Source organism: Puntigrus tetrazona, chromosome 8, assembly GCF_018831695.1.
Source record: "Puntigrus tetrazona isolate hp1 chromosome 8, ASM1883169v1, whole genome shotgun sequence".
NCBI lineage: Eukaryota > Metazoa > Chordata > Actinopteri > Cypriniformes > Cyprinidae > Puntigrus > Puntigrus tetrazona.
Window position 1 is genome coordinate 22,747,080 of NC_056706.1, and position 14,326 is coordinate 22,761,405.

The 14,326-nt window shown below is 36.2% G+C and overlaps 2 protein-coding genes across 2 annotated transcripts; both read right to left on the reverse strand.

Annotated features, from left to right (window-relative positions):
* Positions 1 to 1,465: 1,465 nt before the first annotated feature.
* LOC122350258 (taste receptor type 1 member 1-like) lies at positions 1,466 to 9,106 on the reverse strand. The gene is made up of 6 exons (XM_043246601.1): positions 8,925 to 9,106; positions 8,494 to 8,791; positions 7,533 to 8,285; positions 7,117 to 7,329; positions 2,738 to 2,858; positions 1,466 to 2,400 (listed from the first exon to the last, which is right to left on the reverse strand). Exons 1-6 carry the CDS (start codon positions 9,104 to 9,106, stop codon positions 1,466 to 1,468), a joined length of 2,502 nt encoding a protein of 833 aa, XP_043102536.1.
* A 1,590-nt stretch (positions 9,107 to 10,696) lies between these two features.
* Positions 10,697 to 13,035, reverse strand: LOC122351034 (neurotensin receptor type 1-like). The gene is made up of 4 exons (XM_043247865.1): positions 12,410 to 13,035; positions 11,781 to 11,961; positions 11,084 to 11,168; positions 10,697 to 10,992 (listed from the first exon to the last, which is right to left on the reverse strand). The coding sequence occupies exons 1-4, from the start codon at positions 13,013 to 13,015 to the stop codon at positions 10,710 to 10,712; spliced, it is 1,155 nt and encodes a 384-aa protein (XP_043103800.1). The 5' UTR covers positions 13,016 to 13,035; the 3' UTR covers positions 10,697 to 10,709.
* Between the last annotated feature and the right edge of the window lie 1,291 nt (positions 13,036 to 14,326).

Below are 14,326 nucleotides of genomic sequence, written 5' to 3' on the forward strand. Positions count from 1 at the left end.
TAAATCATTAATTAATTAAGTCTAGACATTTTTTTCAGGCAGACCATACCTGTTGCCGTTCAGCGTATATCAATACTGAGGCAATTTCCCGCCCACCTCACGTGCGCTTTGATTTACTAATGCAATGGCCATAAAAAAATTTTTTCATTAATTTAGAAAAATAAAAAATATATATATATATATATATATATATATATATATATATATATATATATATATATATATATATATATATATATATATATATATATATATATATATATTATCGTGAGAATGACATTTGAGAATGATTTGAATATTAGCATAAACGGTTTTTGAAAAGCATAGGCTAACTGAGCAATTTACATTCATAGCAAGACTGGGATTACGCTTAATTTTCATATCATAGTCAACATAGCGCATAATAAATTAAACATAAAATTAAAAATGTAATATATTTGAGGGGAAAAAATAGGGCAATAGGAGGCTTTTATATTTTAAAACCCAAAATATATGCTCTTATGACTCCAAATATTACAAAATCCTTTATAAAAATCAGTAGGCTAAATTTGGATGGATTTTAGAAATTTGTTATTGCATGAGATATCTTTTTATCCAGTTAACAAACCAAAATTAGCCATTGCAACCAGCTGAATGAATGATTCCAAGTTACACAGAAAAAAGTGTTCAACCATTTCTATCTGTAATTTGCAAATTGATATATGTGACCCAGGACCACAAAACAATTAACATTTTTTGAAATTGAAGTTGAAAATGTATACATCAAGCTGAAAAAAAAAATAAGCTTACCATTGATGTATGGTTTACTAGAAAAGGCAATATTTGGCAGAGATACAACCATTTGAATATCTGGAAACTGAGGGTGCAAATAAATAAATAAATAAATAATAAAATATAAATACTGAGAAAACACCTTTAAAGTTGGCAAAATGAATTTCTTAGCAATGCATATTACTAATCAAAAATAATTTTTAATCAATTAGAATCGCTTGTACCTCAAACATTTATTCACACTGTTCTCGCTTTCATAATCATTCAAACCATTTTGAGTCGCAGGCATGAATCATTTGGAAAAATATTATATCATTGTATACTGTATCATTGTGGTTCCCATATCTCTGGCTCTGAATGATGTAGTAAAAAACTACAGTGTACATGCAATTGTTTTGTTTTGGGTATGACATCAAGACATCTGACCCACACCCCACACACCTATATGGATTAAATTGACACTAAATATTGAGTTTGAAAATGTTCTTTATTATAAGTTAAAAACAAAAATGGAAGCCTTTGTGTTTACAGTACATATATAAATCTCAAAAATCACATATGCCATTGAACCCAATAAATCTCTACTTTGCCTACTTGTTTTCTCTACTTGTGTTTAAGACTGTGATAACATAACAGTAAAGGATCTAAGAGTTTTAAGAGGTAACTTTCTATATATAAAGACTAATGTCTGATTCTAAGTCCTACTAATGGTTTGGGTGTAATTCTGAATAGATGTTTGAAAGTAAGCAGGAGTATTTTTTTGTGGTTGGAATATTATAATGTAAGATTTTGGTATGAAATAACTGAAGAGAATTCCATTTATACTGGATACCTGGGCCATTGCATTAAAAATTACCATGTATTTGCTTTTAATAATGAGGCATGCTGTGAAATATGCAATCCAGGTCAGATAGTACATAATGAGACTAAACGTTATTGATTTGGCCTCGTTGTAACTTTTGGGCAGATCTCTTCCCATGTAAGAAAACAGGAGACACAAGAAACCAAGAGCCCAACTTAAAAACACGACTATGCTGAAGGTTGCATTGTTCCCCCTTTCACAGATGAGCAGAATTTGGTCTTTAAAAGACCACGAGTCAGCAATGGCGTTGACAGGATTGACAGTCATCCATATCACACATGAGATTAAATGAATGAAAGAAGCAAATGCAACGAAGAGCCACTGGCCATTGTGTTTTACCCAAAGGCTGTGCACTTTCGGGAACTGAGCAGCCATTTTAAAAACACAAACAATTTGAAAAGAACGGACAGTCAAACACGAAATACAGACAGTGAAGAAAAATGTAAATATGACATTTCTCAGAAGGCAAAATACAAATGTGGGTTTTCCAAAGAAAAAGAACACACTTACACTAGAAAAAATCAAACTAGTCAACATGAGGAAACACATGCTGCCACCAGCAGACTTCACCACTGGTGTGTCGTAATTGTAGGCAAAAATGCAAAATACAGCAATAAGGAGAAAAATCAAGAATACAGTAGAAATCATAACAATAATGGAGGGAATTTCTGTGAACTGTACATAGACAACAGAACGAGTCTTACATGTCGTGCTGCCCTCATCAGACCATTCACTCTCTGCACATGGAAAACAGGTGTAGGGGTCCCCTGAAAAACAGTAAAATTATTTGAAGGTGTTGTAGAATGAACCAAATAAGCTTAATTAAATTAAAAGTAATGAAAACTCTCATTGTTTACTCAGCCTAATGCCATTCCAAGCCTGTATGATTTCTTCTGGGCAACATAAAGATATTTTAAAGAATGTTAGTATTTGAATAAGAAACCATCTCCCGAATTTGACTAGTTAAAAAAACTATTACAAAATTATAATAACACCAATAAGAACTGAAATTATTTGGTTACTAACATTCTTCAAAATATTTTTTGAGTAAACTATCCCTTTAAATCCCAAGTTGTCATTGTCTGCTGCCTAAGGTAAACTTACGTGAAAAATTTAAATAGCTGTTAGGTGGACATTTTTCACATGAAAAACAGCAACTATGAAAGCCTTCATGCCGCCTTGAATATCCCGCCTTACACTCAACAGAGCAATTTGAGAAAGGAACCTTTAAGGAATAGGAAAATGTGTAATTAATACTACAATGCATTTCAATCAATTTTACACATTTCTCCAAACTAATAACAGTGAACACAATACAAATTACATATTTGCTTTAAATGCACACATATTTCTTAGCTCTTGTTTTTAAGGTAGTTAAAAACAAGTTTTAGTTTTAAGGTAAGGTATTTATGGTAGTTATTTTTTCCAAAAACATTTTTGTTAATACTGGGTGAAAAAAAAAAAATGGGACAAACCACGTCCAATACTGATTTGATATGGGATGCGTCGTTTTACCTTTACATATGGAACAAATAGATATACTCATTTGGTCCTGAATGGGAGACATTAGTGCAACTATGTGATTCACATTGTTTACCTTAGATGCTACTGAGCTGCATCTGAGAAAAGCCACAGAAGCCTATTGTCTTTGTATTTTTCCTGATAATTCAAGTACTTTTAATTTGCCAATATGTTCTGAAACTAGATTTATGGAAGTTCCACTGAGATTAACATCCCAAGTGTGAAGCTAGTGCAGGGATGCGGGATTCAAGGTGATGATATATGATGACCAGGAGGGTTGCGGGCAACTTGTGACAGCTGCTGACGTCCAGACAGCCAAAAGGGACCAAGCTGAGTGAAAGGCAGGCACATTGCTTGTGAAAGGGACTGTTGTGAAATGGTCTGTAGCTGAACAACATGGCAGATGAGAGGAAAAGGCTTGCCTGGAACATAAAGAAGAACCTGCACATGTTGACTGTGCTTACAATATTTGTGTACACAATACTGTAAGTGATCTATAATCAATTGAGAATAAATCTGATGCACATACAGTATATGCACACGGGCATCCCCTATACACACATGTACACATAGAATCTACTGCCACACTAACATACACACAGTTAACTGAGTATCAGAAACTGCTTGCTAGATATGAGGTCACATAGGCAGATGATAAAACTTCAAGGTTTATCTTGAATACTTACCACAGCAGCAGAGTGAAAGCATGATGTGTCCAAGAGACTTTCTATACTGACCACATAAAGAGTTCAGGATACATGGTGGCTGGGTGATAGTACTTCACACATTGTCTACATTAACCTACGTAAACAAATTGATCAAAGCATTCAATTGAGGGCTGCAAGAAATACGTGTTCTTCAGTATCTAGAACGGCAAACTCAAAACTGAACAGAGCTAACTGGAAGTAAATGCTTGTCGAAATATAACCTTAATGGTTGTGCTGTAACTCAGGTCATTTCCACCATGTGGGTTGTGCCCCAAGTTATCAGATGTCCATCAATGTACATCTAAGACCTCTTGGCCAGAGGTTGGATTCTGAAGTCAAAGTCCTCCTACTCTGCACCAGTGGTCAGCTCAGAAGGAGTCAGGATAGTCCCTAAAGATTTGGATGCCATTAAAAAACCTGAAGAGCAAAGAAACCTACCACAGTTGGAGAAGTCCAGAGGGTATTGGGATTTCTCTCACATTGCCAAGCCGCTGCACAATCTCTTGCACATGAAATAAGGGACAGGGTCTTTGCATAGCCCGATTTCGACATTCCTTTTCATACTTTATACAGATGTCTCAGAAGGGGCTGGGAAAATGAGAGTAGTCGGATATGGGTCAAGAACACTAACACCACCAGAGTGAAATTATTGACTCCATTCAGGTAAACAGGGTTGGAGAACTCCCAGACTGTTTGATATCAGGTAGACCTGGAAAGGTGAATGTTGATGAATATTTCTCTCTAGAAATATGGCACATAGTCTTAGAGCTCATACTTGACCAAGTAGGGCCCTGGTCAGGAAGCTCTTCTAGATACTAGAAGATAGATACTCTTCTGAGAATGTTCCCCAAATTAGAAAATGCAGAAAGCGTCTAAACCAAATTAAAAGCAACAATTTAATTGTTGTTCAACAAATAAAAACTGTTAACAATACAGAGAATCAAATGATAAAACTTGGTGTACTGAATATTAGATCCCTTTCTGCGAAAGCACTTCATATAAATGATTTGATCAATGATCAGAATCTAGATTTGCTTTGTTTGACAGAAACCTGGCTAAAACCAAAGGAGTACATTACTTCAAATGTGTTACGCAAAGTCAGCAATGGGAGCTCTTACCTTGGCATAAACTATGATCGCTTCCTCTGCTACTACTTCCTGTTTGGACATTATAAATTCTGAAGCAGGCCTTTCTCTGGCATGTAGCGTTGTAGTTAGTATAAACCTCGGTTTCCACCCGAACCATGGATAGGTATTTTCCTTGCTACTTCGTTATTAACCCTCAAGCAGGGCACCCGATTGCTTGAAGATTATATCCAGGAATATCTAGACCTTGCTTACCGCTCAGACTTACCGGACTGTGTATTGCTTGACTTCTTTTGTGAGACTATAAATCAGCCACTTGAGTCACAATTTGTTCGTGAGGGTCCACGTGGGTCGCTTACACAGTTTATAGAGTTTGCCTTAGTGACTGTGGGTTCAGCGTTCACACTGGGTATTGCAGAGGAAGAGGACGCTACATCGACCCCTGTAATGGCGGCTTTGCCAGCGAAGCCTGAACCCCAGCAGAAGATGCCCGCCTTCTCAGAGCCCCTGCACAAGATGGCCGCCTTCCCAGAGCCCCTGCACATGATGGCCGCCTTCTCAGAGCTGCAGCCCAAGATGGCCGCCAACCCTGAGTCGCTGCCCAAGATGGCCCTCCTTCCTTTCCTTATGAAATGCTGTGTCAGCCAGCAATTCAGGCACGCCCAACATTAAATGGTTTATTACAAAATAAGTAAAAAATAAATCCATATTGGTGGTTATAATCTCACCAAATTGCACCATACCACATTCCACCTTACCTTACTTTATTCTAACGCCACAAGACACATTTCCATATTTCTTACCTCCTATGGCACCTCCTATTACAGTTTACAAACTCAAAATTTGACACAGGATTTTCAGAAAGATGTAAACTAAAAGATGTGGTGTGTCGACTATATTGGGGCTGACAGTAATGTGTCGTACAATTCAAGTATGAGTAACTTTTTTTAATTGTGTGGTCACTATTGCTTTGTTTGTTATTAAAGATGGTTTGATATTTACTAAATATTTATGCGTTTTTAACCTACCTTATGCAAAAGTTTAGGCACCCCTTAATATATAACAGATTTAAGTGATTTCTTTTAAAGAAAAGATGTAAACACAGTCTCTCTGGGAAAAATGCAGAATTCTAAACATTATTGTGGCACTGTGCAAAAGGTAGGGCACTCTACATAATCAGTACTTATTAATACCTCCTCTGGCAGATATCACAACCTGCAAACTCTTTTTATAGCCAGATAAAAGTCTTTCAGTTCTACTACTTGGGATTTTCTCCCATTCTTCCTTGCAAAAGGCTTCTAGTTCTGTAAAATTCTTGCAAGCACAGCTCTTTTAAAATCTACCTACAAATTTTCAGTGATTTAAATCAAGGGACTTGAGATATTCCATAGTGGATTTGGAGGTATGTTTAGGATCATTGTCCCATTGTCCAAAAGCCATCCTCTTTTTAGCTTCATCTTTTTTACAGATGATGTGATGTTTGCTTCCAGAGTTTGCTGGCATTTAGTAGAATCCATTCTTCCCTCTACCAGTGCAATTTTTCCTGTGCCCTGGCTGCAATACAACCTCAAAGCATGATAGATCCACCCCCATGCTTAATAGTTGGCAAGATGTTCTTTTCATGAAATGCTGCTCCTTTTTTCTCCAAACATGCCTGATTGTGGCCAAAGAGTTCTATTTTAACTTCATCAGTCCACAGCACTTGTTTCCAAAATGGATCAGGCTTCTGTAGATGTTCTGTTGCATACTTCTGACGTTGGATTTTAGGATGGGGATGGCAGGTAAGGTTTTCTTCTGCTCACTCTTCTATTAAGGTTTTGTCTGTGCAAGCATCACTGCACAATGGAACAGTGCACTACCACTCCTGAGTCTGCTAAATTCCTGCAGTTTTTTTGCAGTCAAATGAGAGTTTTCACTTGTCTTTTTGAAGTAGTTCTCTTGTAAAAAATTATCAAGGGGTGCCTAAACTTTTGCATAAGACTATAAATCACAACAGTGTTCATCTATGAAAGATGTAGGCTGTCAAACATAACTCTTCTTATTCATCATGACCATAAATGTAATTCTTTTGATAATGTAGAAATCTGTTAGTTGACATTCATTTGGCAAAATGTGTAAAATTGATTGAGAAAGGGTGAAAAAAAAATGAAAACAAAAAACAACAACTTACTGAACTATTGTTATGCCAGCGAAGACGAGAGTTGTTGATCCTAAAAGTAATTTCTGGATGTGTATCATATGTGCCAACCACCTCAAACTGTGGAGGATTCACATCAGTGCGCCAGAGCACAACTGCATAACTGATGGTTGGATCATAATTTTTATCGTATTTCACCTGACGGCCATCGAGTGGAAAATCCAACTTCTTTATCTCCTCCAGAAGCTGAGGTGTATGAAGAAATAAAAAGACAAATAATGTATAGTCATATGACTATATTATCAATGTAGTATTATAGTAATAATACATCATGATATTAATAAACTAAAGTATTATTTTTGTTTTGATCATTTATTAAATTATTGCCTAATAATTAAATAATGTAAATGTTAACACAATATAATGCATAATAATACTGATTGACTTACCATGTATGGCTTGGCCATTGTATTTTTGTGGCATTCATTCATGTCGCACTGCAGAACTCTATGTAATGCATGAGCTATGGTATATATGGCAGAATAGATGGAAAAGGAGAGTGTAGGATTTTCATTTATAATGTCCTCTGCAGTCAACAAAGAGCAGTATTCACAAACTTGATTACAAGTATTTCTCTTTCCCAGGATGCCAGTCTCATCGCTATCATTATGGCGAACATCAGTTGTTCCTCTGTCTTTATAGATAAATTCATTAAATCCAGGCAATGACAAGAGTCTCTCTGCAATACCAATAACTGTGCCAATTTTTCCAATTCCTGGTTCTCTTGGAATCTGTTGGTTCATAGCCCATGCATTACTTGCAATCCATACTTTGTCCTGGATGTTGTTTGCTATGGCTGCTTTGATGAATTTGGTTGCATATTGTGGCAAAGCAAAAACTACAATGACATTGATGTTGAGCTTATCAATATTTTTAAGCGTTTGACTGTAGTTTGCCTTTAGACTTAGTCCCTCTTGATAGGCCAAACAAATGCCTGTATTATTTATATACTTGTTAAACTGCTTTAGTCCGTCTGTGCTGTAATCATCTTGACTACCAATAAAGGCAACCCAGTTCCATCCAAACCACTGTATGATGTGAATAATCATCTCTACCAGGTCTTTGTTGCTAGGCATTGTTCTTACAAAGGAAGGATACTGAAGTTTATTGCTTAACGCAGAGGTAGAAGCTCCATAATTCACCTTTGAAAGAAAAGAAGACATTAATGTTTGTTTGTGCATCAATCTATCTATCTATCTATCTATCTATCTATCTATCTATCTATCTATATATATATATATATATATATATATATATATATATATAGTAACTTGGTAGTCCTGAACAAAAGGTAGGAAGCAAGTGTGCAATTAATATATCATGTATACTGTATAAATAGAAACAATTTACCATTGGTATAAGGTCCATTGTAAACAGTGGTGCAATAGTCATACTACTTGTGCTTCCATATGGCCCTGTTAAAGCAATCACTTTAGGCTGATAGTTGTTATGTTTCTCTTTAGGTTTAATTGAGCCATTCTTGGAGATGAAACTCAAGGCTGAGTTGAAATTTTTTGTATTAGAACAGTAGTCAAAGATTTCATAGCCCAGAGAAACATTAGGCAAAAGACTGGTGGAGTTATTAATCTCTTCAACAGCAAACCTCATTACTTGCAGCATCTGATATCCAGATTTTGAGGAAATGTGCCTTGAAAACATCAATAGCATGTAAAGTTAGCATGTTTAGTTCGATATAAATTTTTATAATTAACTTTGAGAAAATGCTACTTTAATTTAAAATGTGCATTAAAAACCCTGTACTGGTAAAGGTCCTTACTTACCTGAAACATTTGGTAGTCTCAGCAGAAAATAGGGCCGTTTCATGTTCAATTTCATGTAAAGGGAAAAGGCCACCCAATAAGTAATCTCCCTCCAAACTGAAGTCTGACGTTGACCAAGAAATTTTGAAAAAGAAACAATTAGTAAAGCCTACAATCAAAATGTAAATGCTACTGAGAAGCATGGCTTAAAAGAGACAGTTGGTCGTGAAACAGACTATGTGCTTAGTGGCTAATCATCAGAAGTGTCAGGTTCATATTCAAGAATTCTCAGTTGAACATTTCAATTTGCTTAAACCACTGTATTCAATGATTTCCATAGTTAACTCATAAAACATGTCAGTCATTTTTTAAATAGAGCATTACACCACAAATGTCTCCTCATATATAAATTGTACATATGTTTGAATTTATAAATCAAGATCTTGTGAAACCAACTTGAAACTTTTTTTTACAGTTGGGTGCTTAAACAAATAATGTGGTGATGATGTTTATTGTATGTATATATATATATATATATATATATATATATATATATACATGATATATTATGCAGCATCAGTTGAGGTGAATGCTGTGATATTCACGCTCTTCCCGAAGGCTTAAACCTAGTCAATAGAAAAAGCAACATGCTGTTGTCATAAACTTTACATTTTTAAATTTGCTTAACCCAGTTTGTGCATGAATTTAAATGTTTTACATACCTCACATTAATCTCAGGGGTTAAAGGGGAAAACAACCCTGCCATCTATGTCACATACCCAGTTTTAGAGCTTTTTGTCTTTTGTAATTAGAAGTATAGTGAGTACATGCTTTACCTACACAAATGAAGTGCACAAAGAACATTTGTATTTCAAGAAAAGTCAGTTTTATGAAAGTTTTGTATTTTCAATCTAAGCCTTTTACAAGAGTTGACTATTTGCATAACTTTTCAAGGCAGTTTTTATTTCTCAAATATTAAAAGCCAACAGTGAATGTTTTTTATATATATATATATATATATATATATATATACACACACACAAAGACAAGACTTAAATATACACAGACACAATCAGGGAGAAATTAAAACACCTAGGAAACACAGCTGGAGACAAATGAACACAATTAACTTAACAAGAAAAGGAACAAGACCAAATAAGGAGAAACAGCTAGACCAAAAACACAACATAAACACAGAGGTTGTGACAGTAATACTGCACAGATGCGCAACATTAAAAAAGGTTTGCTTTCAATCTAGCTTTCGTGTTTCATCTCTTTGCCAATTACTTGCAACCTTGAACAAAACAGCGCATATGAGCATTTTGAATAACTATGTGTAACTATGATATACATGATATGCAAAATATATGATATTAAGGCAGAGGTGTTTGATTATGAGATGTGTTTGTGATATTTTGAATGCAGTGCTTTATTTTTATGTGAGGTATTTAGCATTTTCTGTTTGCAGTTTTAAGATTTGTGTAGGATAATTGGAAAAAATAATATGGTTATACTTCCTGGTTCCAGTATGGACTATAGCTGCTGCATTTTGGACCAACTGTATTTTGTTGATCAAGCATACAGAACAACCTCAAAACAAAGCATTACAATGTTATAACTATTGGATCTCCTTCAAAACTTTAGAATCTTACTTATTATATTGTCTTTCTTTTAAACAGCACATTTTATGAACAAACAAACAAAAAAAATTGAACAGAAAGTACGATTTGACCATACAGCTGTCAAAACATTTGCTGTTGTTTCCACATGCAACACGTACATATTGTAATCCAGAATGAATTAACATCAGCGCATAGTCTCCATGACCACCATGGGGCAAAGGGTCTGCTGACTGTTACGGGGTGTCACTAGGGACGACTGGAGTTGCTGAGGTAGCTGTGAGCTCCTCTTGCTCTGCTTAGTCCTCTGTCTTTTAGACTGCATTTGGCAAAAGTAAGTGACAGTGGAGAAGAAGACTTGGTGGTAATTGGTTGAGACCAGGTTGTACAAGATGGGATTGATCACAGAGCTCACATAGAAAAGCACGTTTGTCACCATGTAGAAGTAATGGTAGAAATCGTAAAGTGCACTGTGAAGGGAAAAGCAAAAAACAAGGTTCTAGTATTACTTGGCATTATTATTTGAAAAGCATTTTTTGTTGTATGCATATGCAAACTTACATTGTCCACCCAGTTACATAACAGTACATCAGTCTTCGACAGTGATAAGGAAACCAACATAAAACAAAGGCTAAAACCACCCCACCTGAGAAAAAGAACATATATATAAATTAAAGGTTTTTACTATTCATTTGAAGTAATTAGTAACTTTGACAAATATAATTAAAACACACCCAAAAAAAAGTACAAATCTGTCACTTAAGCAAGACACAAAAATTACACCTATGCACCTTATTTACCCCTAGATAGTACATATTAGTACTACTTTAAAAACATATTTGTTTTTTAAAAGCACATTTATTACCTTTGGAAAGAATACCATCCCAGTGACATCTAATATAATAAATTACACAAAAATTAGTAGGTGATGACAACTGACTGTCTTTCTGAGTAAAACATTTTAATCAAAAACTGAATTATTCAGTAAGGAAAATCACTACAATATAAGCAATCTTTGATTATTATTGAATTGTTTAACAGTAAAATCATGCATAATCATGTTCAGTAACTTCTCATAAATATCCCAAGATGTCATTTTCTAGCTGTAAGTTAAACGACTAGTAGTATACGGCAATAACACAGGCCTACTCTTTCATGCTTGATAGCTAAGTCATAAAATACATTTCTGTACTGAACCTCCGATTCACGCGTTCATCAGAAACTGAACATATTAAAACTACGCTTTTCTTTCACTCACGCAGGACTTTGACACCGTGGCGTAGGGATCTCTGACGGATTGTCTCGGTGGTGCCGCTGTGATCTGAAGCTACTGAACGGTATAAATCATGATGGGTCATTCTCTGGAGCTGATGTCCTATCAGGCCGTTCATCACTGTAATCACCAGCATTGGCACAACAAAAGAGAGAAGGGCATTTATCTGAAAAGAAAAACATTAATACTGTAATAGACACTATTCAAAAAGTGGGAATGGGACACATCATGGCACGCGTAATGATTATATCATAAACGTCAAGTGAAAAAACAAACCAACAAAAGCCCTTCCTGACCCCGTTCTAATAATTTCTTCACACCTGAAGCAGAATATTTGTCAAAAAATGGTTATGTATCATTTTGATCTACTTTTGCACTGTATTAAAGTCTCATTCTGACTCTGAGGTACATTTCAGGGTGAGTTTGTTTCATTTGTTTCGCCTGATTTAAAATTCAATTCAATGACGTCTCACTGTAGACGTTTACTGATCAACACATATTTATGTGATTAGTGAAAATGTCCTTTGTTGTACACTGCAACGTTTCTAAATTGTGGAAAAAATATTCCCATCTAAATTGCTATAAAATAGCTTAGGATTTGATTTCATGCCCACCTGTAGAACGGTTTTGGCGGTGCTGGAGGAGACCACGATGGTACAGATGCTTTCTTCCCCCACGTTAAGTTGCCCCATGGTCAGGAGCATCGGAGAGGCCAGAATGAGCGACGCGCACCAGAGCGCGCAGATGAGTCTCCTGGTGCGTCCGCGAGACGCGCGCCTCTTGGCTTTGAACGGGTGGCAGAGGGCCATGTAGCGCTCCACGCTCAGGCTCACGATGTTAAACGCCGTGGCGTACGAGCAGCCGTCCCGCAGAAAGTAATAGCCCCTGCAGACCACCTCGCCGAAAGCCCACGGGTGATGAATCCAGATGAAGTTGTAAAGCTCCACCGGCATGCACAGCAGCAGAATCAGCAGGTCGGACACCGCGAGGCTGGCGAGGTGATAGTGGACGGTGCTTTGGAGATGTCTGATGGATCTCCAGTGGAGAGATATGCACAGGGTCACGGAGTTACCGATTAAGCCGACTGCGAACAGCACAGCATAAATCAAGGTCACGAGCACTTTGGAATAAACGTCCGTGTTCACATCCAAATCATCCGGCGGCGGGGGATCCGTGCTGTTGAGCGGGGGCCGTCCGGTGCCGTTCTCCAGAACCGGCATTAGATTCAGATCCCACGGAGTTTCTGTTGACCTCATTTCTCCTTAAAACCTCCAAATGCTCGACACAAAACACTGATTATTTGTGCCCTTTCGGAACGTGCTGAGAAACGCATCTGTGCGTGAATGTGACATCACGGATTTATTTTACGCGGGGGCGCGCGGGACTGATAAAGCTTGCAGGCAACGTAAGGACTTGTTAACTGTAACAGAATATTAAGGCATAAGTCATATTATGACATTCGATGGTATAACGCGCATTCGAAATGTACTAATGTCAATGCGTCATATGCACCAATGTCAGTTTCCTCACAGTGAAATGTCCCCGAAAGGTCCAAATGTATTACTATACTTGTGCAAACATTTAGTGCACATAATTTAGTGAATACCAATATATCACACACACAAGCACCGTTTTCAATAATTTTCCTTAAGGTATTGTTTTTATACAAATACTAGTAGTACTACTATTCATAATACATTTTTATGCGACACAATGAAATGGTTATTTATTAAATTATATATTTATGTTTAATTACCTTTTAAAATGTAAACAAATCAATAACCCTATAAGAACTATATTAGTGGAATAATAATAGCTGTACTAAAATATCAAAGTATAAAAATCATTTTATTTATTTCCATGTTACTAAAAAGTGCAACGGTTTTCCTTACTTAAATTTTTCCTTATCAGTTTTCTTTTCCTTACCAGTTTTCCTTACTTAAAGTTTACAAGCATTGACAATCTGCACATAAAACACATTCAGTGAACAGCCACATGTGGGGCATCCTGTCCAGCGGCCTCCTCCTGATCTATACATATGTGTCATATGATTTTTCTAGTGATATTGTCAGGACTGCACCTCCAGCACAATCTAAAACCGTGCTTGACTAGACACACCATGTGCTGATCCTGTAAAAGACTTTCTTTGAGATTTCATTCAGCAGCATTTTCACACCAAACTAAGTTTATTATTTAACAGCCATGCCGTAGCTTTACTTTTTGGGTTTGCCAAAGATGATTTCAGTTTGGACGGCAACCGTTTATTGGTTTTGGTCTTAGGATGTAGTATGATGAATAGAATCAATCGTTACACTAATATTCCAGATTAAACGAGTATAGCATTTGTGGCCTATATAGGTTACATTGTGGCTATATACAGATAGTTTAAAGGAATAAAGCATTAAAGTGTTATAATATATTTTAATTTAACACTGTATTCAGGTCAGGTTAACGTTGCTGTATGAACTGATATAGATGGTAAACAGACACAGAAGCATGTGAGAACACATTCTTTGCCTTCAGTGTGTTCA